General features: G+C 35.6%; 1 protein-coding gene across 2 annotated transcripts in view; it reads left to right on the top strand.

The window, feature by feature from the left end:
* LOC128224160 (mitotic checkpoint serine/threonine-protein kinase BUB1-like) overlaps positions 1–24,415 on the top strand; it is a 33,572-nt gene extending 9,157 nt beyond the window's left edge. Inside the window, exons 2-25 of one of the 2 annotated variants that reach the window (XM_052933896.1) lie at positions 1,377–1,436; positions 1,792–1,936; positions 2,173–2,369; positions 2,680–2,846; positions 3,418–3,611; positions 6,121–6,218; positions 8,348–8,389; positions 8,535–8,749; positions 9,062–9,218; positions 9,593–9,706; positions 11,864–12,098; positions 12,410–12,545; positions 14,309–14,450; positions 14,954–15,050; positions 15,611–15,790; positions 16,193–16,359; positions 16,602–16,993; positions 18,124–18,260; positions 18,752–18,838; positions 19,786–19,875; positions 20,114–20,280; positions 21,050–21,239; positions 22,748–22,854; positions 23,375–24,415. In XM_052933896.1, coding sequence (XP_052789856.1) covers positions 1,377–1,436; positions 1,792–1,936; positions 2,173–2,369; positions 2,680–2,846; positions 3,418–3,611; positions 6,121–6,218; positions 8,348–8,389; positions 8,535–8,749; positions 9,062–9,218; positions 9,593–9,706; positions 11,864–12,098; positions 12,410–12,545; positions 14,309–14,450; positions 14,954–15,050; positions 15,611–15,790; positions 16,193–16,359; positions 16,602–16,993; positions 18,124–18,260; positions 18,752–18,838; positions 19,786–19,875; positions 20,114–20,280; positions 21,050–21,239; positions 22,748–22,854; positions 23,375–23,558 — 3,700 coding nt within the window. In that variant the 3' untranslated portion in view covers positions 23,559–24,415. Of the gene's footprint in view, positions 1–1,376; positions 1,437–1,791; positions 1,937–2,172; positions 2,370–2,679; positions 2,847–3,417; positions 3,612–6,120; positions 6,219–8,347; positions 8,390–8,534; positions 8,750–9,061; positions 9,219–9,592; positions 9,707–11,863; positions 12,099–12,409; positions 12,546–14,305; positions 14,451–14,953; positions 15,051–15,610; positions 15,791–16,192; positions 16,360–16,601; positions 16,994–18,123; positions 18,261–18,751; positions 18,839–19,785; positions 19,876–20,113; positions 20,281–21,049; positions 21,240–22,747; positions 22,855–23,374 lie in introns of both variants that reach the window. The other variant, XM_052933885.1, reaches the window with a different exon arrangement.
* Positions 24,416–27,443: the final 3,028 nt, after the last annotated feature.

Genomic DNA, 27,443 nt, shown 5'->3' with positions numbered 1-27,443 from the left:
GGACTAGAAGGCAGTATCCGGATGGTCGGATATGACAGACGACGACAAATAAACGGGTATTGGAAAATTGGAAAAAAACGTCCACCACCAACTTCTAAAAACATCGATTCATCGATTTTAAGAGTATATTTGCCATTTATTTTTAAGATAAAGTCCCGAAACGTTTCTTTTTAAGTTCATAGAAAGTGATCAAACTGAGAATGAGTTTTGCGCATGTAGCATTATTTCGGACATCCCGATTCGGATTGGCTGAACATGCTCCCTGGCACCACAGTAGTGTGTTTTACTTAAGACACTTGCCAAAGATACAAAAGCTCTCAGCAAATTAAAACTTCAAAGGTGTACATCATACAAGATGACTTAAGGAGTGGCTAGCCATTTCAATGATGAACATGTGGAGGAGTTAATGGATTTCGGTTTTGTTTCAACTTTGACAAGTCAACAAACACAAACAATGAAAAAACTGTTGCAGCTATTTTTCTTCTATAGAGAAAGAAATAGTGTTGAGACATTTGGCCTCCTTAAAATCACAAGTGCTGATTCTAAATCAATTTTCATAGAATTTGAAAGCCTGTTTGAGAGACTTGAACTGCCGTGGGTCAATCTAGTTTGTGTGCTTCTGGACTCATGTAACAACATGAGGGTAAAAAATCTGGCTTGGGAACCAGAATACATCAAAGTCCACCATGTCCACAACGGCTATGCTGCCAAAGCATTTAAGTCCCGTTTGGATATTACTTGGAATAATATATATAATAATTAATAACATTATATTCTCATCAAATGTGCAAAAAAATGGAATAAATAATCTTATGGTACATAATGATTATTTACAATACATAAAAATGGAATAAATAACACTTTTACAATAAACATTTGCAAGCATGATAATTGATATATATGTTGTTCATTATTATAAATCAAACATCCCACAGTGTAGACTGTTCATACACAGGCATTTGATCATAGCCAGTCGAGTTTTATGGGAAGTGGACAACTGAACCAAAATGTCAGGTACATGTCTAATGCCTGTGACTTCAGGTAAAAAAAGTTAATTTAACTATGTTTAAAGACAAAGGTGTTAAACTTCACTGCTAAGATTCCTGATAATTGTTCTGATTGTGGATGTCTCGTGTTGAACATAATTATATCTACCAAACCGAAAGGTGTACTCCTTAAACACTATTCTAAGGCAAAAAAGGGTATTAGAATCCCTAAAATACAGAAAGCTTCGGGGGGCTCTGTTATCATCCCTGAGTGCTCACTCTACTGGACCTTATAATGTGAATAAATACTGAGTCAATTTTCCTGTAATTACATGTTTATAAATAAATAAGTCATTAACTGTGTAACAAATGTTTACTATTTTATTACAGTGTTTTTGAAACTGAACTGCGAACATATGCTGGAGATGACCCCATTGAAGTTTGGTATAAGTAAGTATATGATGTACTGTTGTATTTAACAATGTAGCCCTTTAAGAGAATTAAACAGAAGTGTATGATATGGAATTTAATTCTCAAACATAAAGAACACTAAGAGTTATGGTTTTTGTCAATTTTGTGCATAGGCAAAGGCAATTTTAAGCCATTTCATTTTAGGCTGATATTTGCAATGATCCGCTTGAAATCTACAAGTTCATGAATAAGTGAAATAAAATTTCGAAAAAACAATAAAAAATTGTTTCTGTAGCCATTATACTATTGAAAATAATGTAATTGAAACTTTTTAAACAATTGTGTTCTTATTTTTTAATAACTTTGAAATGAAGTTTACTTCTTGTATTATTAGGTATATACTTTGGGCAGAGCAGACATTTCCTAAAGGTGGCTCCGAGTCAGTTCTCACAAAATTGTTGGAAAGATGTGCTCGTCAATTCAATACTGATGAAAGATACAAGAATGATGAAAGATACATCTATGTCTGGATGAAAATGGTAGCAATTTATATTCATACACTTTTACTCTTAAATGTCAAATTAAGCATTATTTAGCCATTTTAATGTTTAAAAGTGCATGTTGAAATGCTCTATGTTTTTTTGTCTAGTTTGTTTAATGTTAGCCTTTAACAAGTTTATGAATGTTGTAATTGTTTGTTTTATAAAATACAAGTTTACAAAGATAAAACTTAATGAAAAGTTTAAAAAGGCAATTTTGAACAATTTAATTTTAGGCTGATATTTGCAACGACCCACTGGAAATCTACAAGTTCATGTATGACCAGAGCTTTGGTTGTGAATTAGGCTGTTTTTATGAGGGATGGGCGTGTCTCCTGGAACAGCTGGGCAACTACAAGAAGGCTGATGCTGTCTTCCAAAACGGCTTGCAGAAAAATGCGCAACCATACGAGCAGCTGAAAGCCAAACATGAGTTTGTATTTATTATCATTAATCACAGAGAAATGAAACACACCATTAATTATATAATAATTTAAGAGCTTCATTTACCAGTTAGCTTATTTAATGTGTCAGAGTTGCAAGGACTTACCACAAATGTTTTATAGAATCAATTACTTTCAAAAATTAAAAGTTAAGAAAAGAAATTTATTATCGTCATCAAAATTTAAAATTATGTTTTAATGTTTATGAAACTCTTTTCAACCTTTTTCCATGTATTCAATGTTACCTATTAATACTACTCTGTTGTGCTTGTAAGTTAATGGCCAACATTGTCTGTACAGGCAGTTTCAGTCACGTGTTGCCCGACGGGTGGCCAGTGGTGCTGAGATAGGGGCAGAGGAAGCCCAGGCCGAGGCTGCTGCCCCACACAGACAGGTGCTATCTCAGCTGCGCACCCTTGGCAAGAAGAAACAGGCTCCAGTCTCTAGGGTGGGCTCTGCCATACAGGGTAATAGTTTAATAGATAAACATCTTATGTGCTGTCCTTTTGAATGAGCATGCGAGATGTAAATATTGTTAATGAGTGTACAAATACAGTTATAAGACAAAATTTAATTGGACTAGGCCATTAATTGTTGTTTTTTTTTGTTTCTTACTAAGCATGGCAGACACAGGAGTTATTTTGTCTGCGTCACAATTATTTTTCTGATAAATAAATTTTGAATGACATGGTGAAGTGTCTTCAGACTTGGTATGCACATTGGATAGGATCAGTAGATGACCACTAGTGAATCAATAGGTCAAAGGTCATGGTGACATTAGTAGATGTGTGGGTGCTCCCAACAGGCGACTCATCTGATTCTAAGAATTCAAGTTGTGTATCTTATTCTTGAGCTTGTGAACTTGAGTTAACCTGTGTATGCGTTTCTGTTGTTACCATTTTTTGTGTCGCCTGCAATGCAAGGCAGGCACATCTATGAATAAGTTTGTTTGAGTGAGTACATTTAGCTGGGTTCTTATTGTCATTCTAATTCCCTTGCTTGTCATCAGAAATTTGAAAATGTTAATCCTCTTAACAGGAAGTGCGGGTGTGTTGAGTGGTGCCCGTTCTAAAGGATCATCCAAGACCAGCAATACAGGGATCCAGATCTTCTGTGATGAGAACCAGCCCCCAGCCTTGCCCCCTCAGACTGCTCAGTATGGCACCGCCCCTACGAGGGAAGTGGCCAACAAGGAAAATGAGAAGAAAGCTGGCACCTGGGGAAAACAGAAGGTATATTCTTACACCATGAAAGAGAGAGTAAACTGTACCCTGTCTTCATTTCTAGAAAACATTCTTTTCGATGTGACTGTACATACTTTACATCAATTCCTTAAATACAGTTAATATACCTGTTATTAAGGATAATCCTTTGAACTTCATCAGCTTTTATTGCATTTAGATATTGTATGTTTTACCAAATACATGAAAAAAGAATTATCTATTATTATTATTATTATTATTACCGTAATTGTGTTACTAGGGCAATAATTTTCATGGGCTAACGTATTACACTGCTCACTTGGAAGATTTCATACATGTGATCACAGTTGCCAGACAATATTTTGTTGATATTACACTCAATTAAGGAAATGAGTTGATTTTATTACAACTTGGAATATTTTGAACAAGAATCATGAGATATAAAAAAATCAGCACTATATTTAAAAAGTTTATGAACACTGAAAGATTGCTTGATAGCAATTAAATGTTGAACTGGTGCATATTTTAAGAACCGTAGTACTGATGCCAATTATTTCCAAATTGCCTTCTTTGGCATGACATGTTTTAACAATGAATATTCTTTTAAACAGAACTTTATGATCAGAGTGAATGAAATTGTAAGCACTAATTAATGGCAATGTTGATTTTAAACAATTTAAGATAACTCCATGACTTTGCAAATAAGCTGTTGGAAAATTATGCCAGGCATGAATAATAAGGCCCAAAAAATAAATACCTGTGTTTCCGGTGACCCGAGCGACCCTATTTTTTCCTCGCCGACCCTAATCTTTTTTTAGGCATAAAAGTAAAAAAAAAAATCATATATTACGTTTTGTTATTTTCGTTGTTTGTCTGTCTCTCTTCTCGGAATATAAACTTTAATTCCTGATTATGTATTACCGAGACGCTTTGTCAACAGGGAAACAAAATGGCGGAGTTTGGTGATCCCTGTCCGATATCTTCAAATTGGCAAACGCATGTTTATGGTTCAAACACGTAGTTGATCACAGGAAACGCATTTTGCTGTCTTTATAATGAAACTATTTAGGATATAGTTTGCGTTGTTATTTATATTTATCCATGTCCAAAATAGAACTTACTTTTTTACATTAGGCTTTGCGTATATCATGCAGGCTTCTTACGATTAGGCTTGGCGAATTCATGCAGGCTTAACTGCGAGCTTCACATTTCAATAATCGTTACATTAATTTATCCGCAGTTATCAATGTTTATTTATTTCGCATAATTTAAGTCCCATCAACTGAAATCCAAACAAAAACCTGCGAAAGTTATAACAACACATGTATAGGAATGTGTCGGCTGCAGATCGAATGGTACAATTTGTGACGTCAGAGCACGAGCGGTAATAAGATCAAAGGCGCGTAGCTATGGTTTGTATTTAAATCGGTCAGTTGGATACCGTATGATATCATTTGATTACCATTTCTTCTAGGCTGGTAAGAAAATACCATACGATCGAAAAAATATAATAATCAATAATCGTCGTCTGGGAATCTTAAAACAATGACCGAAATGTTTGAATTCACTATGAATATGAATAAAACTTGGATTGTTACGAGGATAATGATAATTAATTAAACAAGAGTAAAATAAATATCTGTGTTAACTTGTTCTATTATTAACCTACATCCACATAAGAGAGCTTAAACAGTTGACAAGAATATCGACAAAAAAAAATTCTTTAAGCAAATTAACAAATTTAGTTGATAAATGACTGTTTCCCTAGAACATCATCATAGATTTGTAGGAATTGAAGTGCTGGATTTGTTCTTAAAACCGATCGCGTCTTATAAGGGAGTATTGTATACAAAAAAACAAATTTCATGGGCAAAATTGGCGGGAAAATATGATTGTCAAAGGTAAGGAAATGATTTCAGACATTAAACAATGCTGTTTTTTTCTGGCTTTTTGTTAATTATGGAAAGCTTGGATATAACTTAATTGATTTGATGCAACAGAATTTTGCATGAAATCGAAACTATAAAAAAAAAATCACGACCGACCCTATTTTTTTTCGCCATGTTACCGGAAACACAGGTATTTTTTTTTGGCCTAAATGAAATGAATGATGGCAATATGTATTTGGTCCATTCGAAAAACAAACTAAACATAACTTTTAAACTGAAGATCCCAAGATTACCTCCCTGTCATTTTTATTATATTTTAAGCATACATTACTTGTTTGCGTTAATTTAAAAACAGTACGGCATTACCTTTGTTTTAAATAGATAACATGGGGCCAGAATATTTATTCTAAATTTATGCATATTTTTAAACAAAGTTAATGTTAATTGTAACTGCCCTTGTTTAACATTCAAACATGGTAAGTCTTATTGCATGGCCCATATTTGCAAAGTCAATATAGTTAACTTTTTACAACACTTCAAATTGCTCCCCCAATAAAAGATGCTGTCATTCTGGTACTTGTCAAATCCTGTGATGGTTCTAGTTTGTTGTTCTGAGCCTATGTTACATGTTTTGTTGTTACAATCTTCAGATGGGGAAGCAGACAGTGAGTGTTCCCATCTCTGAGGTGTCCTCATACAAGCAGCTGCCTTTTGCTGTCCATGTAGATGAGGATAACCAAAATATCAGGTACTCGCTGTTGTGTGTTAGGTACTCACTGTTGTGTGTCAGGTCCTCACTGTAGTGTGTCAGGTACTCATTGCTGTGTGTCAGGTACTCACTGTGATGTGTCAGGTACTCTCTGTACTGTGTCAGGTACTCACTGTTGTGTGTCAGGTCCTCACTGTTGTGTGTCAGGTACTAACCCTCGTGTGTCAGGTACTTACTGTAATGTGTTAGGTACTCACTGAAATGTGTCAAGAACTCCCATTTGTGTGTCAGGTACTCACTGTTGTGTGTCAGGTTCTCACTGTAATGTGTCAAGAACTCCCTGTTGTGTGTCAGGTACTCACTGTTGTGTGTCTTAGGTACTCACTGTCATGTGTCAGGTAATCATTGCTGTCTGTTGGGTACTCACTTTAGTGTGTCAGGTACTCATTTTTAGCTCGACTATTTAAAAAATATGGAGAGCTATACTACTCACCCAAGCGTCGGCCTTGGTTAAGGTTTTGCATGGAAGCACACATAGGTAAATATCTTAGCAACTACGTGAGGTATTGCATTGAGACTTTATACAATGGTACTCAACCATCCAACCTACTTAATTTACCAAGTTAGATAACTCTGAGTTGCATTTAATGCAAATAATAGGCCTTAATTATTTGACTTAGAAATTCTGGTTAAGGTTTTGCGTGCAAACACACATAGGTTAATATCTCAGCAACTACTAGAGGTATTGCATTGAGACTTGATACAATGGTACTCAACCATCCAACCTACTTAGTTTACCAAGTTAGATAACTCTTGTTTGCATTTAATGCAAAGAATAGGCCTTTATAATTCGACATAGAAATTCTGGTTAAGGTTTTGTGTGCACACACACATAGGTTTATATCTCAGCAACCACTAGAGGTATTGCATTGAGACTTGATACAATGGTACTCAACCATCCAACCTACTTAATTAACCAAGTTAGATAACTCTTGTTTGCATTTAATACAAATAATTGCCCTTTATTATTCGACTTAGAAATTCTGGTTAAGGTTTTGCGTGCAAGCACTCAAAGGTTAATATCTCAGCAACTTCTTGAGGTATTGCATTGAGACTTTATACAATGGTACTCAACCATCCAACCTACTTCGTTTACCAAGTTAGATAACTCTTGTTTGCATTTAATGCAAAGAATAGGCCTTTATAATTCGACATAGAAATTCTGGTTAAGGTTTTGTGTGCACACACACATAGGTTGATATCTCAGCAACTACTTGAGTTATTGCATTGATACAATGGTACTCAACCATCCAACCTACCTAATTTACCAAGTTAGATAACTCATAGATGCATTTAATGCAAATAATTGGCCTTTATTATTTGACAAAGAAATTCTGCTTAAGGTTTTGCATGTAACCACTTTTAAGTCAATACCTCAGCGAATACATCATGTATTGCATTGAATCTTTACACAAAGGCTCCCAACCATTAAACCTTCTTCTTTGATCAAGTAATATAACTCTATCTTTCATATTATATAATTTTTGCCCCTTTATAATGAGACTTAGAAATTCTGGTTAAGGTCTTGCATTTGAGCACACATAGGATAATATCTCAGCAACTACTTGATGTATTGCATTGAGACTTTATACAAAGGTATTCAACCATCCAACCTAATTGAATAACCAAGTTAGATAATTGTATTTTGCAAATAATGGCCCTTTATTATTAAACATAAAAAATCTGGTTAAAATTTTCCTTGTTACCACATTTATGTTAATATCTCAGCACATCATGTATTGCATTGAAGGCTTATCTAACAGTGATCCATGCATGTTTCGCCAAAACTTTTCAATCCTTACACTGAAAAGCAGCGGAATAGTAGAGCGCGCTGTCTCTGACAGCTCTTGTCGTGTCTCAGGTACTCTCTGTTGTGTGTCAGGTACTCATTGCTGTGTGTCAGGTACTCTCTGTTGTTTGTCATGTACTCTGGAATGCCTTTTGTCAGTGTAAAACATCAGATTCTCAGCCATTTACATGATGTTTCTATAAACAAGACTATGTCAGATTTGGCCTCAGATACAAACTATTTTACATAATTATTTTCACTAAAATATATTTGTACATACTCAAAATGAATATAACAAATAATATGCTTTCATTTAAAGGACACCTGCCAAAGTGCCAGACTGTGGAAAGCAAGTTCTAAGGTAATATCAATATTAACATGTACCGCTCGCTATTCAATGAGTTTTAATAGTTGAAGCATAAGCACTGTTGATTAATACTTAATTCAGAAAAGGGAAATTTATAGTCTTTATGAGTCTTTGTGAACATAATTTTTCTGCATGCCAGTTGTCGGAAGGAAGACAGTCGAAGCACCAGCCAGTACCTGCAGTCTATGTCATCAGGGCTGGGTACCGGGGAGGGCCCCAAGGAGCGACCTATGTACTGCAAGGACAAGCTGTTCTGTGGGGTAGAGGAGTTCTCTCTTGAGGAACTGCGGGGCATGGCTTGGAAACGGCGCCAGGATAGGCTCCTACAGAAGCAGGAGGATGATCGAGTTAGAGGTAATGTATGATTCCTATCGTTTTTGAAGTCAGTAGGTAAAAACTCCCGGTCAACAGTTGGAGGAAAACTTTGTCATCATTAAAATTTGTTTGAAAATTTGTGCAACCATTAATATTCAATGCATTATTTTTAAACACCTTTTTTTAATCTTCCACGATTCTTTAGAACAAAGGGATGCTTAGAGGAAATACTGTTTATTAAAAATATGTTGTTTTAATTATTTTACTGTTCTAATTTATACTGTTCTAATATTATGTAAGTATGCTTTTCAAAACTAGTTTTAATCTCGTGTTTCATCTTTCTCTTTTCAGAGCTGCGTGAGAATTTGGAGGCGGAGCGTCGTCAGTTACAGGATGAGGCTGAGCGTGTGAGGCAGCAGCGGCTCGCCCTCCAACAGGAAGAGCAGGCCCTGTATAACGAGACAAAGCGGAAACGTCTCGAGATGCAGCAACAGCTACAGAAAGACAGGTTGGTCATAATAGTTGTTGGAAACTGATAAATATTCTTATTTATTGTTGCTTATGAAATAGGAACCTCTTTCTTCTTATTGTACTTTAATTTATTGAATGGTTAGTGTTGAAATAAGTTTATATAAGCTAAAGATTTTGGCATAGCCTAGTTTTTCTGAAGTGGCTGTGCATGCCAAAAAATTCAATGTTGGCCATAATTAAAAAATACTTATAAAGATACCTTATATAAAACTGGACACCCAGATTCATGTTGACAGTAGGCACAACATGTATACCACAACTCTGTCTGTATATTTGTTCAATAATGCCCATTGAACAGCTGAGAAATGCAGACAAGTAGGTGGTTTGTTATATCACCCATTTCCCACTCAGGGAGCTAGAGCTGCAGCGGCACCAGCAGGCCCTATCAGACAGTATTGAACAGAGAATGCAGGAACAGCAGATACGCCAGCAACAGGTGCCACATACTACAGGCAGGACCTCAAGGTAGGATACACCTGGGTAATGTACAAAGCTGGCCAGTCTTGGGTTTTGATCTTTTAACAAGCTCATAGTTCCCATTACACTTCTGAAACAAGCTAATAGTTCCAGTAACACTGCTTAAACAAACTCATAGTTCCCATTACACTTCTGAAACAAGCTCATAGTTCCCATTACACTTCTGAAACAAGCTAATAGTTCCAGTTACACTGCTGGAACAAACTCATAGTTCCCATAACACTTCTGAAACAAGCTCATAGTTCCCATAACACTTCTGAAACAAGCTCATAGTTCCCATAACACTTCTGAAACAAGCTCATAGTTCCCATAACACTTCTGAAACAAGCTCATAGTTCCCATAACACTTCTGAAACAAGCTCATAGTTCCCATAACACTTCTGAAACAAGCTCATAGTTCCCATAACACTTCTGAAACAAGCTCATAGTTCCCATAACACTTCTGAAACAAGCTCATAGTTCCCATAACACTTCTGAAACAAGCTCATAGTTCCAGTTACACTGCTGAAACAAGCTCATAGTTCCCATAACACTTCTGAAACAAGCTCATAGTTCCCATAACACTTCTGAAACAAGCTCATAGTTCTCATTACACTTTTGGAACAGCTCATAGTTCCAGTTACACTGCTGGAACAAACTCATAGTTCCCATAACACTTCTGAAACAAGCTCATAGTTCCCATAACAGTTCTGAAACAAGCTCATAGTTCTCATTACACTTTTGGAACAGCTCATAGTTCCAGTTACACTGCTGGAACAAGCTCATAATTCCCATTACACTTCTTAAACAGCTCATAGTTATACCCCCGACAAACAAAGTTTGAAGGGGGTATATTGGAGTCACCCTGTGGTCGGTTTGTCGGTCGGTCCGTTGCAATTTACCTTGTCCAGAGCATAACTTAAAAACTACTGGATGGAATTGGATTAAACTGCATACAATGGTAGAGCATAATGAGAGGAAGTGCAGTGTACAATAACCATAACTCTATTCTTGCTTATTACTGAGTTATTGCCCTTTGTTACTTTTTTTTGTCCTGAGTATAACTTGAAAAGTACTGGATGGATTTCATTGGAACTTCATACAATGGTAAAGCACAATGAGAGGAAGTGCTGTGTTCAAGAACCATAACTCTACTTTAGCTAATTACTGAGTTATTGCCCTTTATTTGTTGGTTTTTTTGCTGTTAATTTTTTTTCCAGACATTAACTTGCAAATTACTAGATGGAATTTATTGAAACTTCATACAATGGTAAAGCACAATGAGAGCAAGTGCAGTGCACAAGAACCATAACTTTTCTTTAGCTAATTACAGAGTTATGGCCTTTAATATTTTTTTCTTGTCCGGAGCATAACTTGAAAACTATTGGATGGAATTTAATAAAGCTTCATACAGTGATAGATCATAATGAGAGGAAGTGCAGTGAACAGGAACAGCAATTCTATTTCAGCTAATTACAGAGTTACTGCCCTTTGTTACTTTTTCTTGTCCGGAGCATAACTTGAAAACTATTGGATGGAATTTAATAAAACTTCATACAGTGATAGATCATAATGAGAGGAAGTGCAGTGTACAGGAATTGCAATTATATTTCCTTTGTTACTTTTTTCTTGTCCGGAGCATAACTTGAAAACTACCAGTGAATGTAATAAAACTTTATACAATGGTACAGCACAATAAGAAGGAGTTCAGTGTACATGAACCATTTCACTATTTTAGCAAATTACAGAGTTATTGCCTTTTTCTGTCAAACTTTGACAATAACTTGAAAACTACTTGATGGAATTTCATAAAACTTCATACAATGATAAATCATAATGAGAGGCGGCGTTCGGGGGTATTAATCACCTTCAGTGATAGCTCTAGTTCTCATTACACTTCTGAGACAAGCTCACAGTGACACTGCTGGAATAAGCTCATGATTCCCATTATACATAGCGTGGTTTGTCTCTTAAGTGTCCATTGTATGATGATGTTAGGAGGCAGCATGAATGGTTGTCTCTCAGCAAATTTCTGGTTATTTAAAGTGTTGTTTTGTTAGCAAATATACTTAAATTACTTTATTTTTTTAGCTGTTCTTGATGAATAAATTGTCATTAATATTGATCATAGAATTTACTTTTATTCTAATGATATTTATATTTCAGTTCTAGACACCTAGTGTTTGAGGACGGTTCCCACGGTAACACAGAAAATATCCAACCGTCCATTCTCCCCCAACAGTTGTCTGCCAGTAAGAGGCCCTTTCAGGGGTCTGGCAGCCAGCTTGGTGTGAGGGACACTCTCCAACCCCCTGGAGAGACAGAGTTTATGGGGACAAGTCGAACATCAAACTCCTTCAGTAACACCAGCCATCCACTGTCTGGAGAAAGCTTTAACAAGGTAGCTAATTGTGAGATTGAGAAGCAATTGTTGGGTGACAATTATTAATATTTAATTCTGATTTAAATTATACATGATTTTCTGAGTTACAGTGGTCAACTCTTCAAGGGGCAATAACAAAGATCATCATGTTTGTTATCTTAAAATATATCAATGCTGATTTAAGTTCATTATCTTGAAATATATACAAGTAACATGCTGATTAATTTATGTAAATAATGTAATTAATAAGTAATTAAACTTGTCTTGCATGTTGATATTTATTTCCTGTGTATAGTCATGATTACACAATATTTCTATACTCTCTTCAGACCCTGAGTGGTCCTCCCTCGCCCACTGTTAACATGAAGGAGGCCATGCAGGTTGTGATGGGAATGTTCAATGGCTCCCTAGAACTGAATGACACCAACATGGCGGCCAGTCTCCAGCCTCCACCTGCACAGCAAGGTAACCAAAGTTATGACCATCATATACAGATTATAATTAATTAAAACTTACTTTCAAAAGAAATTGAGTTAAACCGATTTAAAAAGAATATTTTTATGAAAAAAGTATGAGTAAAACTAATTTTTATTTAAAAAAAGTGATATTTGCTGAGTTCTGGTCACAAGCTTAATTCCAGTATTGGTACTCATTTTTCTAAAATAATTGAATAATTCATAAGCGAAATGATCGTAATGCAATCCTCTTTTAAGCTTATCTGAATGCATGCAGAGCTAATCTAAGCTTACATTCAGGGCTGTCGTGAGGGGGCGACTTGGGCGAAGTGGTCGCCTAAAATTCCCAGACTTCGCCCATGTGTATCATCAAAGCGACATTGACTTCGCCGAAAATTTTAGCACATTGTAAATCTGTCAATCAGCGAGTATTTGGCCAATGTCCCATTAGTCAAAACATCACAATAAGCCATTCATACAAATTGTTAATCTCCTAATCCGATAATTGGGCCGTGTCATCCAATTACCAAAGCATCGCCAGTAGGCGGAGCTATTGAAAGTTAACCAATCAGAATGTATATTCAGAAGATCCTGTTAATTTAAGTTAAAAGTAATTAATATATGTATTGAACAAACAATGCAAGACAAATAAACGTTGTTGCTTTTGAAGCAGACGGTCATAGCCATCTCGGGCCATTGGCAAGTAGGCGCTAAGAAAATCAATAACATGACGTATCACCAAATATTTGATTGGTTTTAGTGAAATGTTCATGTAAAAAATTATTTGTAAACACAAAATAATATTTATTTTTTTGCTTTATGTAGAGTTTACTTACAGTAATTTTCTCCTGTCACAGTTACGATGTCAAAAAAAATCGGCGAGATCGCCATTTTGTCAAAACAATTTTCCGAGTTAATTTTTCAACTTCCCATTATGTATTGGTAAATTTTTCATCAAGGACACTGATTTAAATGTCATTTGGTTCTTAAATGTCAGCATATTTAAAATTATTTAGCCAGAGACAAGTAAATAACAGCACAGCTGAATGTGACATTCGTACCCTATCCCGAACGTACCAAAACAAGATTCGTCCCCCTACTTTATTGACAGTTCATTTATGAGGTCATTATGATTATTTCAAATCCTTAGATGTATTTTTTTGGTTCATTTTAGATGCTATTTGGAGATAAACTATGTGACATTGACAAATACACTTTTGCTGAGCCAAAAATGATACATTATTTTATGAACATTTTATATAGTTATAGCAATCAATTTGAATGTGAATATAAATTGACGTGTGTGGTATGGCATAGTTTTTGTATCAGGTGTTATGAAAAGTATCACTTCTCCCTAAAGTCTCCCCACTTCTCTCTAAATTGACTGAAGGGAGAAGTCACTTCTCCCAAAATTTTCAGCCTAGTGAGAGCCCTGCCATTATTCACAAGTTTTTAGTTTTATTGATTTTGCAGGAATGATAAATGGTGAAAGTGTTCCTTAATCATACAGGGTTGATCAGTTATGTAAATTTTCTGTGAGCAAATACATAAAAACTAAACTCTGGATTATTTGCTCTTGCATTCTTGTTCAGTTCAGACCAATTTCAGTGCTATTCTTGTGATTATGTGCATGTGCTTTAAGCTGGATGCATACTTTCATGATGAATTTAAATACATGATGAATAGGGTTGTTATGTGCATTTATTTGCCATGTTAATGGTCATGTTAAAATTTGTATTTTCCCAGTTGTATGTTTTATTTGTCCTTCAGCAGTACCCCCTGTAAGCAGTGGCCTGCCATTCCAGATATATGAGGAGAACCAGCCACAGGCCCCTCCCCCTCCCAGTCAGACACACCCACAACCCCCACCCCAAATTCCACTGCCTTATGCCATATACCAGGATAAGGAAACAAGGTAATGATAGCAAGTTTGAAGCCTTGTTTGATTCATATAAAGCACCAAGCCTTGTTGAACATTTTTGGTGTGAAAAAAAATCAACTTTCTTACATCATCATTTAATCCAACACCCTTGCCTTAGGTGTTTTAGCAATGCAGTTATAGATGAGAGCTGCACTTTGCCTTATTTCCTTGTACCATTTTGTTTTTATGGTAGTCACATTCCTTTGAATTGTTTAAAATCAAGTTGTGTACTTCTGCTATGTTTCACAGCAACATGATTATTTACAACTATTTAGGTATCATATTAAACATGCCTATTGTAAAGTAAGTTTATCTTATTGTCCTGGTTTTTGTCATTTTGCTATGAACTTGTGTATTAAACTTTTACCATTTTTATTAAAGTTAAAAACATAGTCAATCAACTTGCTGCCATCTGTGATGTACTTACAGATTTTCTAAGATCCTTAAAACCTTAAATAAATGAAATTGTTGTAAAAAAGGAATATGCTACTTTTTAGGTCTTTAAGCAGCCATGGCAGTGTATCACTGCGGAAACTACGGACATCAGAGTCATCTTCATCTGGTCAGGAGTCCTCACACAGGGGACTGAGTGTGGTATGTACTAACCTTCACATTGCCTACCGAATACTCCCTAACACTGGATTACATGCATTTGTAAACATGTGCATCATAGATCAAGCTAGACTGAAAAGCAGGAGGAAATTTAGAAGAGATTTCCTATAAGGTTTCCTCTTTTATAGTCTTTATAGAGAAAAAATCCCACAGTTCAAATAGATCCCTACATCCTGTGAAGACATTTCTGTTTCCTTTCCTGACCCTGATTTTGCAGTCAGATATGTTCATGTACAGAAATTACCAGTATTTGAGTAATGACATGTATGAATTTTGATAGACATATATTATACTGAATAATGATCAACAATCAAAATTTCGATGCCAATATGGTCGGCAACACTGATTAAGTGTAATGAATTGCAATGTATAGGAACTGTTTTACCACTAAAATAAACAGGAAATCTATTTTACCTTTTGTATCGCAAAGTTTGCTACTATCAAATAGATGTAATTAAGCAAGTTTTAACTGAAGTTGGATAGATGTGATATGAATATAAAGTTATTGGAGACTTGTAAGAATACTGAACACTTTATTTCAGACAGGAGGTCTGTTTGATGATGACATTGAGTTCCATCAGCGAGATGATATTACCCTGGCCCCACTCGGCTCTCACCAGAGCTTTGCCGAGGCTGCAAGGTTTGTGTCCACACCCTTCAACCCCAACTCCTCTGCTAGTGGGGCCCGGAAAACACCAAACCTGGATGAGAGTGAAATGGAGGTCTGTATGCTGGCTGTTGTCATTGTTGTTTTTAAACAAATATGTGTTACATGATGTGCAGCCAGTTGTATAAACATGGTTAATTCTTTGGTTTGGTTAAAGTAAAGCAAAACATATTGATTGGCTATGCTGATGATCTTTTTAAGAAATTTAAATCTCTTTGAGTATACCATCTGCAGAATGTTCAGCAATATGGCTTAAAATATCTCTCGGTAGAAATATATTTCTGAATGTCTAGGTTACATCGGGGAATCTCTGTATTGTCAGTTAACTCATTGTGTTACCAATATTCTTAAGGGAATATAGATGAAAAAAGCTTCACATATGTTTGCACTTTAAGTCAATGCATTTGCACTTTAATACATACATTTGTCAATCTTAGTAAAAATATTGTACCTTCAGGTGCACGAGGATGATGCCCTGTCAAATATGAGTGGTATAGAGTTCCACCCTGATCCCCAGACTGCCCCACCCCTGGGCCAGGTACCCCCTCCTGCCCCTGGTTCAGATGTACAAAACACAACTGCTGAAAACACCACATCCAACTCATTCAAGCAAAACAACCTCAGGTAATTCTGATACTTCATAAGACTGACATTAATTTATCACTTGCTTTCGAAAGAATAATTTTCCTTTTAATCACATTAAATTAGGCAACTTGAACCAGTTTTAAAAATCATGAAACTTGTCAAACCCTGGGTAAGTTAAAATTCTTTGTTTTAAATTTGACTTTGGTGCAATTTGACTTATGGCTCTTAGTAAGGAAATAATAGAAAAGTACTGACAACTTCAAATGACCATCTTTCCACAGCCCCATAATGGAAGGTTCCTCAGAGGATTCTGGAGCCAGCAGTAGACAGGGCACACTACACTACTCCAGTCACAGTTTACATCACAAGGTCACACTCACTCCCGTCCCTGACCAGACTGAAAACACCAGCATGCTGCTTGCCGCTTCTGACGGAAACAATGAGTCTGTTCACCAAATTGATGTTTCAACGTACGTTCCTCCAGATATGGATGAGCGCACAGAGCATCTGTTGTCTATGTCGGTGTGTATAGTGGACAGTAAGGACCCATTTGACAGGAAGGCCCTGGAGATGATGCTAAATCGCTTGACCACTCCTCTCCACCACTATGAGAATTACAATTCTATGGATGATGTCCTGCCAACTATAAACAAAGGAAATATGATCAGTCTTGGTACGTATTTGAAATCGCCGGCAAGTATTTAAATCAGGGCTTAGAGTTAAGACTTTGAGTGGAAATTGGTATGCAGTGAAGTTGCAGTATGCAGTAACATTTTTGTGAACTAATATGTTTATAACATGAATATCAAGCTTCACAATGATTAATTAAAATTATATGTACATGTACAGTCGAAACTGGTTATGTCGACTTCGTCGGGACCTAGGGAAAATTACAAACATTCGACACAAACGAAGTACAAAAAATATCACAAATTCCAACAGCTTGAGTTTGATTTATGTCCGACATCCGACTTCTGCGATTGAACGGTCTTGTTACTGTCGTGAAAACAGCAAACGTATTAATTTGAAAAGTAATGTGAAACAAATGAATTAATTGCGTCAAATTTATTTAATTCATCTTTATGGATTACACAAAACAGATATAAAACCACAATTACATACACTTGTACATTGTAAGAAAACAGAATAGCACATATGACACCCTCTTAAAATAGCATATTCGTTATGACTGTTTGTTTTCTACATGCAGTATAGAGCAACTTATTTGTCACCTAACTTTCAATGTTGTCGAAATTTCCGATGATGCCATCGGCGTCCATGTGCATTTCAAAGAATAGCTTAAGCAATAAATGTCCCTTTAATCAAAAACATAAACATGCAACTTTAATTATTCACACTTTCCAATATACCATCAATTATGACAGTTTGTTATTTTGACACACACGGTAATTTAGCGACATGCCGCCAACCGTCGTAAATATTTTCGCACCTACATCTCGATCTACAGTTCGACATAAGAGACAATGAAAATGTGTGAAAATCGACCACAGGGACTGAAATAGGAGGTCGACACAAGCAGATTTATTTTATATAGAATAAAAAGGAATAAATTCGGGACCAAAGAAAAAGTCGACACAACTGGAAAGTCGAGATATCCGACGTCGACGTAGTGAGTTTGGACTGTATATCACTTAAAGCAAATATTATTTCTGGTTGGTTAAAACATAATCAAGAAACCTCTTACATTGTGTGCTGTTGAAAAAGCGCTGACAGAGGGTCGTGTGAATACACGTGAAGATTTTCTGTGTGAACATTAAAATCATTGGTTTGTTGTGCCTGCAGGATTTAGCCTGTATGAGGTAGAGAAGAAGATAGGTGAGGGCGGGTTTGCCAGGATCTACTGTGTACAGGAACAAGATGACGGCTTCAGCACGTGCGCTCTCACTGATCTGGGGGCCTCAAACAAGTTTGCTATCAAGGTATGGGCTAATGTAATGGCAGAACAGTTGTTTAAGCTGCACCATGGCAATTAAAGTTGGTTGTATATATCATCTATGGACTGTCTTATTCAGGGATCATAGTTGTCACTTAAATAATCTTCGCACAAGGTTTTGTTTCCTCTACTTTGTCTTTGTTTTTTTAATTATTGGCTCCAATTATATTCACACAAAAGTATGTAGCAAATAACAAAAATATAACACTAAGATAATTTCCATTTACAATTTTCTTATTTTGAAATGAGCTTCAGAAGGGTGGCAGTTTTACACATACATGTGGAGACATGATTTCCTGACAGATGATGACAAATATGTTTTTCTGCATTTTACCAAATGATAGCGTTTCATTCAGAGATAATATTTTTTTTATTAATACTTAAAACAATTATCTATTTATCAACTTATTAATGATTGCCATTTAATAAATGATCTTTGTTGGTCTTATAATTCTGTTATTGTGCTTATTTTGTCAGGTGGAGGAGCCAGCACAGAAGTGGGAGTTTTACATAGTGTCCGAGCTTCACAAACGTCTTGCCAAGCGCAACGATCATGTGGATGTGGTGAGTATATTAATCATACGGTCACCAGAGACAGAGGGGGGACATAGGAAACACCAAGTGAGATGTCCTGATCGCATTCATATTTTTTCTAGCAGAAATTTAGATAGGAAACAAAAGAACCTATTGTGTTAAAGCAGAAATTAAATCACAATATAAACAAAATCATTATGGGGATTATTTTGCATAGGCACTGAGTAATATAGTGCACACTGTTGCTTTTGCCTGTCAACTTACAATTTCAAATATGTAGTTTAAATTGGATGGCATTCTTATTACTGTTTAATTTTGTACTTTTTTTAAAAGCAGGTCCATATACAAGATTCTTGCACCAAGCATCCAGAATAATAATGAAATTACTAAAACATGCAAACAATGAAACCATGTTGCGTACTCACTGTTAATCATACACATGATTCCTACTCTGACATCATACATCAAATAATTATGACTCAAAATGTTTCATGATTTTTTTAGTGCTTCATATTCGACACAAGCAATTCTAATCTGAGGAATTTCAGAGCACATCCCACCATACCTCAAATACTTTGTAAAACGGGCTAAGGCTGCTATAAAGCCCAAACTAACATGTAGAATATAGAAGTTTACAAAGACAAATTTTCGGGGGACTCCTGACATTAGGAAGGGACACTTGATTTCAACCTTGGAATTTGAAGTTAGTGTAGACCCCTGTTTTTGGCTGCAGGGCATGGACATTAACTGGTTAATTCAAATCAGGACAAAAACAGAAAAATGTCTCAATAAATATATATCAATATATATTTTAGAGTAAGACAGTAGTGCTGTTATAGAAGTAAGATATTAAAATGAAATTTTGGATATGTTCTTGTTCATACTCATACCGTTACTATATATGTAGTGAAGAACTGTGAGCTTTTACATTTGTCCACACAAATGAGTGTTCAAATTCAAAACACTAAACATTTTAGAGGCCATCTGTTATGAAGTTTGACAGCGGGTATTTCTTCAAGAACGGCAGTATCCTACTATCGCATTACCAGCCGAATGGAACTCTTCTGGTAAAACAATGCTTTGTAAAGTTATTGAATTTGGGTCTCACATTGAAGTATGATTCCTAGTTAGAATAACTATCTGTATTGAATCTCCTTATAATAACTTTCATACCGTATTATCCATGCATCAAAATAAGATAAGAATTTTCCTAGTAAATGATTAAATTATGATAAATGAATGATACTTTCATTGAAGAACTTGAACAACTGAGTGTTATATATATTTGTCATGGATCATATGCAGGATCTGGTGAACCGCAGTAGTCGTAGCAATCTAGAGACGATGTTACCCCACCTGGAGCCGGTGATGGTGTACATGGCGATAGAGCTGCTTCACCTCGTGGAGAATATTCACGCCTGTAATGTCATACATGGAGACATCAAACCTGACAACTTCCTCATTCTCACTTTGTAAGACATGCTTCATTTCCCTGATTTTTTTTTGTTCCTATTTTCATTGATAGACAGACATGAACTGCAACAAACATAAATATGTCCTGACTGGTAGTTAAATTTTAAATTGTCAGTTTTTGGCATCATGTCAATAATGTTTTGCTTAAAAATACATATGAATAACCTCGATAGTATCAATGACCTCCTAAACTTCACACCATGGGTGCCACCATTTTATTGGCACTTGCTAACATCATTTCAGGATTATTTTAGTTTTACCACAATACTTATTTCTGGTTGTCACAGTTCATATGGTGACTCTTATATTCTTGGTTTATTCAAGTTTATAGTAAATGATTGATAAAACTTTGTATTCAGCTTATGATATTTACCCTATTTTTTATGATATAAAAATTCATCAATACATGAAATTTTGTTGCTGTTTTCTGCCCTCAAAGGTTGTTGCACCGTCTGTCTGTCCATTCCTCCATAACTTCTGTGTCTCAGCTGTAACTCGACCAATTTTATTCAAATTCTAATCAAACTTTATGCAATTCATAGTTGCATTGAAATGCGGTCGCGCATAAGTTTCATACTCTCCGCTCAAAGTTTGTAGTTATTACATTCAGTGGTCAATTGGCTTTCACTCTGACAATGCTGATGCAGGAGCTTTTGGCATGTTTCTGTGGCAGCTCTCGGTATTGCTAGACCTATGGCAAACATAAGGGTTGTTAATCAAGTAAATGGCCACAAGCAATGATGTCTTCTTCTCTTTTCTTTTCTGCAGTCCATACCTGCCTGAGAGTGACGATCCTCAAGTAGTGTTTGGTGGAAGTACCCGGTTTGTCCAGCTGATTGACTTTGGTCAGGCAATCGACATGAGCAAGTACCCGGCCGGCACCACCTTTCTTACCAAGGTCACCACAGAGTGCTTCCAGTGTATAGAAATGAAGACCAACAGACCATGGACTTACCAGGTACTTGTTAATGATCACTGATTATGTGAAATCCACTGGCAGAAATTACCACCCTATTAAAACCTTGTTTTATCAAAATATGAATTTTAGTGGATATTTACTTTGATTAACTTCTGAAAAATTGACGAGTACCTCTGTAAGTGTGAATTAAAGGTCTACAGTTTGAAAGTGATATTACCAAAAGCTGTTTTTGTTAATTGTTAAAGATCAAGAGAAGGTATAAAGCACACTACGCCATTTTTAGCTTGACTATTCGAAGAAGAGGTGGGCTATACTACTCGCCCCGGCGTCGGCGTCCGGTTAAAGTTTAAGGGCAAGTTGGGATTTTCACTAATAAGTCCAATACCCTTCATTTAATTGACTTAATACTTCACACAGTTGTTCAGGGCCATCACATGATGAGGTTAAAAAACTCCATATTATTCTTTACACAGATTATGGCCCATAATTTGACTATGGAACTTGGGTTCAAGTTTTAGGGCAGGTTGGGATATTTATTAATAACTTCTATACCCTTTGTTCAATTGACTTGATACTTCACACAGTTGTTCAGAACCATCACACAATGAGGTTACATAACCCCATATTAATTTTAATACAAGTTATGGCCCCTGATTGACTTAGGTTAAAGTTTTAGGGCAGGTTAAAGTTTTAGGGCAGGTTGGGATTTTCACTTAAAACTCCAATACCATTCATTCAATTGACTTCATACTTCACACAGTTGTTCAGAGCCATCACATAATGAGGTTAGATAACTCCATATTATCTTTTATACAAATTATGGCCCCTGATTGACTATGGAACTTAGGTTAAAGTTTTAGGGCAGGTTGGGATATTTATTAATTACTTCTATACCCTTCATTCAATTGACTTAATACTTCACACAATTGTTCAGGACCGTTACCCAATGAGGTTATATAACTCCATATCCTTAATGCAAGTTATGGCCCCTGATTGACTTAGGTTAAAGTTTTAGGCAAGTAAAAGTTAAGGGCAAGTTGGGATTTTAATAAAAAAACTTCTATACCATTCATTCAATGCACTGAATATTATTCAAAATTATTTACGACCATCTTACAACAAGAAACATAACTCCATTTTACCCTTAATACAAACTATGGCCCTTGATTTTTTTCTTTTTTTTTCTTTTGAAAGGCATATTTGTATATTCTTAAGCACATTTTCATAATGGGAAATCAAGTTATTTGAATGACTTGCGTCATTGTTCGGGCGGGCTGGTGGGAAGGCAGCATCAAAGTCACCTTATGTATCGAATAATTTTAGTTGGGTTTGACATAAAGAGACCAAACTTGGTAATATTACATCATTATTGTATGCACTTCTAAGTCAAAGTGGCGTAGTTGAGCGCGCTGTCTTACGACGGCTCTTGTTAACTGGTTCCCCTTAAACTGAGTGTTTTGTATTATATATAAACCCCTTTAGTTAAAATTCAGTCCTGATATACACCTGTATCAGTAGATCTTGTATATTTGGCTGCCATGTTTCAGACTGACCTGTTTGGGCTGGCTGGGACAATCCATGTGCTGTTACATGGCCAGTATATGAAGGTTTACCAGGAGGCCGGCCACTGGAAGACTACAGCTAGTTACAACAGGTACATGTGTATGCTGTACAGTATTAGTTTTTCTATTTTTAGAAGACGTATGGTGGCATTTATTTTAGGTTAGTTCACATGTTGCTGGAGACACCATGCACTTATACAGAAAGGTCCATAACTATTGATTGTGAACCGTTTTAGCGTTGGCCTTTGCGCGGCAGTGCTATATTTTCATGAAATATATGATGAATAGCAGTGGTTGCTTTTAAAGTTATTCTGCTGTACACCTAGATGTTTAATTTGTATAACTAAAAAAGGCAATAACATTCTTTTGGTGAAATTCCTCCTTATATTCATACCACTTTACATTTAGGCAGTATATTGACAGAAAAGATCCTCTGATCATGTAAACATTTAACCCGATTGCAATATCACATTTGACAAAACTTACCTGAAGTTAAAGTTGCCGAGTCATTCAGCTACGGCAGTAATTTAAATATAAAAAAAAATCAATGGGTGTATTGACAAATAGGTTTTTGTCATTGGTAACATAGATGACATTATTTATTGTTTTCAGGGCGTGGAACTCTACCCTATGGAAGGAGCTGTTCTACACGCTACTCAACGTACCAAGCTGTGATCACATACCCGATCTGGCCCCTCTTCGACAAAAGTTTGAAGACTACTTTGTGACCAAACTCCTCCGAAAATACAACACTCTTTGTCCTCGATATAACCAGATAGTTCAGGCAACATCTTAATGTTTGATACATTTGATTCATGTGTATGGAGTCATTCTGACTCAGGAAATCTTCACCCGTTATGCACAAGTTTGTGGACTAGTTTGTGACCAAACACCTCCATTATTACAACAACCTCTGTCCTCTGTACAACCAGATTGCTCCGACAATATGTGTATGATATGTAAAGAGATTGTATTACTTGTGTTGCAATAAGACAACATTGGATTTTGTAATCTGTCATACAGTCCAGTACTGTACAGTTCGTACATCATCTTAAAACCAATGTGTTGACAGTTCAAAACAAAATTCACATTAAAAGGATTATTGTTTATCTTTACTTTGGTGATCGTTTGTATAAGTTCACACATGATCTGCAGAAATGTCGGACAATATACAATGTAGTTCATGTCAAGTCTGATACCTTATGTGTTCAAATGTGAATTGTGACATTATACAATTAAAGCTGTTCATATACCACTATTGTATTCATTTTTTACTGGAGGAAAAAAAACTGTGTGGCTTTAAAAATACTTTGAGAAATTATTTCCAGATGTTAGGTAAATACATGTTCTTTAGCTGAATAATTAAACATTTACGCCACTCTGACACAGAGGGTTACTTCCATATTTCCTGTTACTATATTTGGTATATCCCTTTTCTTGAGTTATATAAGAACTTGTACCATGCACTGTTTCTTTTTTCCTCTAGTGTATATACCTGTAAATGTTATTTATTGTAAAAAAAGAAGGACTATTACACCGACAGTATTTTTTGCAATCTTGTTATAGATTTGTGCTTTCAATTTGTAACTTTTCAAGATGTTAAAGATGCTTTGATATTTTCTTGGTTGTAGAATAAAGTACATGTACATTTTTTATGGAAAGCAACAGGAGAGAACCTGTATTTTAATCAAACAATGTAAACAATAGGGGACAAGCCTTATATACACCTAGCCGGGTTAGTATTCAATATTGTCATACATCATTGACTTCATTTACTGTATCGGTCATTTATAAATAACAAATAATCCGGAGACAGGGCTTCTGTTAAAAGAAATTTTGAAGTAAGTTACTCCAAATGGGTTAAAACTTCCAAAATTGATTCCTTGGAAGCACAAAAGCTTCTAGAATTTTGAAGAAAACTTCCTAAGTTGAAAACTTGGAAGTTCAAAATATCAAAACCTAGTGTCCATATAACTTATATGGTCACAATTTCAACAGGTCTTGAAGTAAAATGAATTATTATTGTCTAAATTTGTGAATTTGGCGAGTTATACTTGCAAACTATTTGATTTTTAACATACTATTAAAAAAATGGTGGCAAAAATATTGTATTCAAGAGTCTTAAATTTCCACATTTCAGTGAAAAACTTCCAATATTGATTGACAGGAAGTTCATAATTCCAATTTCAAATTCTTAATGGAAGCCCTTCCGATTAGCTACATCGTTCTTATATCCAATTAACACTAGACAGAATACCAGCCCAGAATTTATAATTATACAAGTCTCAATACTGTAGGCTTGTGGCTTTGATAAAAGTTTTAAAAGTTTTAAACAGACCAAATAGTTATTGTTGCAACAAAATTATGATTTCATTGGCAGTAAATTGACAAGTGATGTTTTTCAGCAGTTTTCTATTAAATAGATATCACTGTTACCAGGGGCATGTTTGAATTGCATGCCGAAAACTTATAGGGTATAGAGAGCCATGGACTTGTGAAGGTAGTTCATTAGTTTGGTATCAAAATGTTACATGGCGTGGCAGCCAAATTGGTGTCCCCTCCTTTGATAAAAAAAATATAAAACCATTTCAAGCACTCTGAATTCCAACATTCAGTGAAATTGCTATGAACTTCAAAGATGAAAATGCTGCTTGTATATATGTGTTAAGCCTTTTTGCCTTCATTGTTTATTTCTTATTTCAAGAGATAAGCACCTACCTGGTTTAAGGGAACCAAAATTAAAATGTATGCCTGAGCGTTCGGGAGGTTGGTCCTGGATGTACAGTCTTATTTGTACAAAGTTTGTGCAGGCGAGATATAATTTTCAAAGGAAGTAATAGGCATATTGAACATCCCTTAATTCAATAATATCATGTATAGGAAACCAATTAAAATCATGACCTGTTACTTAACTGCCTATATATGGTAACAATAAAGGAACTATTCTATGACATCAGTTTTTCTGTTTAGTTCACAAGCAGACAATATGTGGCAGGTAAACTTCTCTACTGAATACACATGTCAATTAATATTCTATACTGGTTTATACTGACACGATCTGCTTATTCTCCTGTATCTTTGATACAAGTCTGTAAAAGTTGTGTTCAAAGCTATCCGATGGATACAAAGAAGACATTTTCTGCTATCCTATATATTATGAATCAATAGTTGTCATAAAAAAATGTTAAGTGAAGTCATTGTTTTCATTTAAATAATATGTATAACAGGGATATAAAAAATGGATTTATGTCATGTGCATGATATGTATATTCTTATTTAGTATGTTTCATAATTATCATTATAAAATATAAATATATGTTTTGGAATGAATATTTTAAAATGGTATCATTGTACATACTAGTAAATTGTCAACTATCACTTTTTTTGACATGTCATTTTTTGGAGGGGGGGGGGGGGCAGGATGCGGTAAAAACATGTATGTTTTCGTGACTCGATACTTACTGCATGATTTAGAAAGCTGTTGCAATTCTGTAATTGTTTCTAATTGCATATTACTTGGACTGAAGATGCCTTAATCGGTTCCTTGGAAATGAAAAGAGAGAAAAGGCCATATTTGTACGTTTAGGTTTTGAAATGTGAAAATGAAAACAACGGCAAACATTATCTCAAAATATGCGTTTGGCAACCGATGTTGTGTAGTAACGCTTCCAAAAACTCGTGCACGCGTTCCTGGCAGGCGGGACGTTCTACATGTAAGATGATGAATAGATAGATGAAAGTCTCTTGTAAGACGTCAATCAACGGTTCATCACTCGGTATATCTAGATTGTGGGCCTGATGTCGCTCTGAAAGCGACCTGTAGCATTGTGTAAGATGTATGTACGATTGGTTTATAAGTTACATTGTTTACGCATCGAATAATTTGGTAACCCAACGAAACCACGAAGTTGTTTCAATTTAAAGCCTTTTGTTTTGCGGGCGTAAACTTTGTGGAAGTACACTTTAATTTATTAATGCGTTTTCACGGCCAACGCCCTTCGGTAATTGACATTTGATAATGTTTGCCTGCTGTAGATTCTGCATGTGACGTCAGCCATGTTGTGGGAGTACTGGTGTACATGATCTGCTGAATGCTTCTTCACACGACTCCATTCTCATCTTCAAGATGTGTCAATCAATTAGGAATTCCATTATTCCAGTTCCCGATCTACCGCATCGCAACACGGGAGCCGGTAATTAATGTGACAGACGATACCGGCACACATATCGAAATACATCTCAACTACGCCCGCACGACAATCAAGTTGTAGGCGCGTTTTTATTGATCATCGAATAAACAAAAATCGACGAATTTGTACTTAGCTATTTTCCGTAAAGGATATCGAGTTTGAACATCAAATTCTCGATCTTTATATGTACTTTGGGTTGAACTTGCATAACAGTTGACCATAAACACGCCTTGACAGAAACATGTATGTTACATATTTTTCAGCATGCTTACTCCATTCATGTATCCATTTATTTTTGCAATTGTTAAAATATACATCTTTGTTTTCAAGGTTGTCTTTTTTAGACTTCGATAATAATATCTTCAATAAGGATCAATTACATTCAATGACCGGAATAGGCTGTATAGAAAAAATGACACCGCTGGTTTAAATCCTCCTGATACGAATGCGAGTGACGTTGCCTTTCAACTTTAATACAAATGTGTGGTAAA

This window comes from Mya arenaria, chromosome 2 (assembly GCF_026914265.1).
Source record: "Mya arenaria isolate MELC-2E11 chromosome 2, ASM2691426v1".
Taxonomy (NCBI): Eukaryota; Metazoa; Mollusca; class Bivalvia; order Myida; family Myidae; genus Mya; species Mya arenaria.
This window is presented reverse-complemented; position numbering and strand designations above follow the sequence as displayed.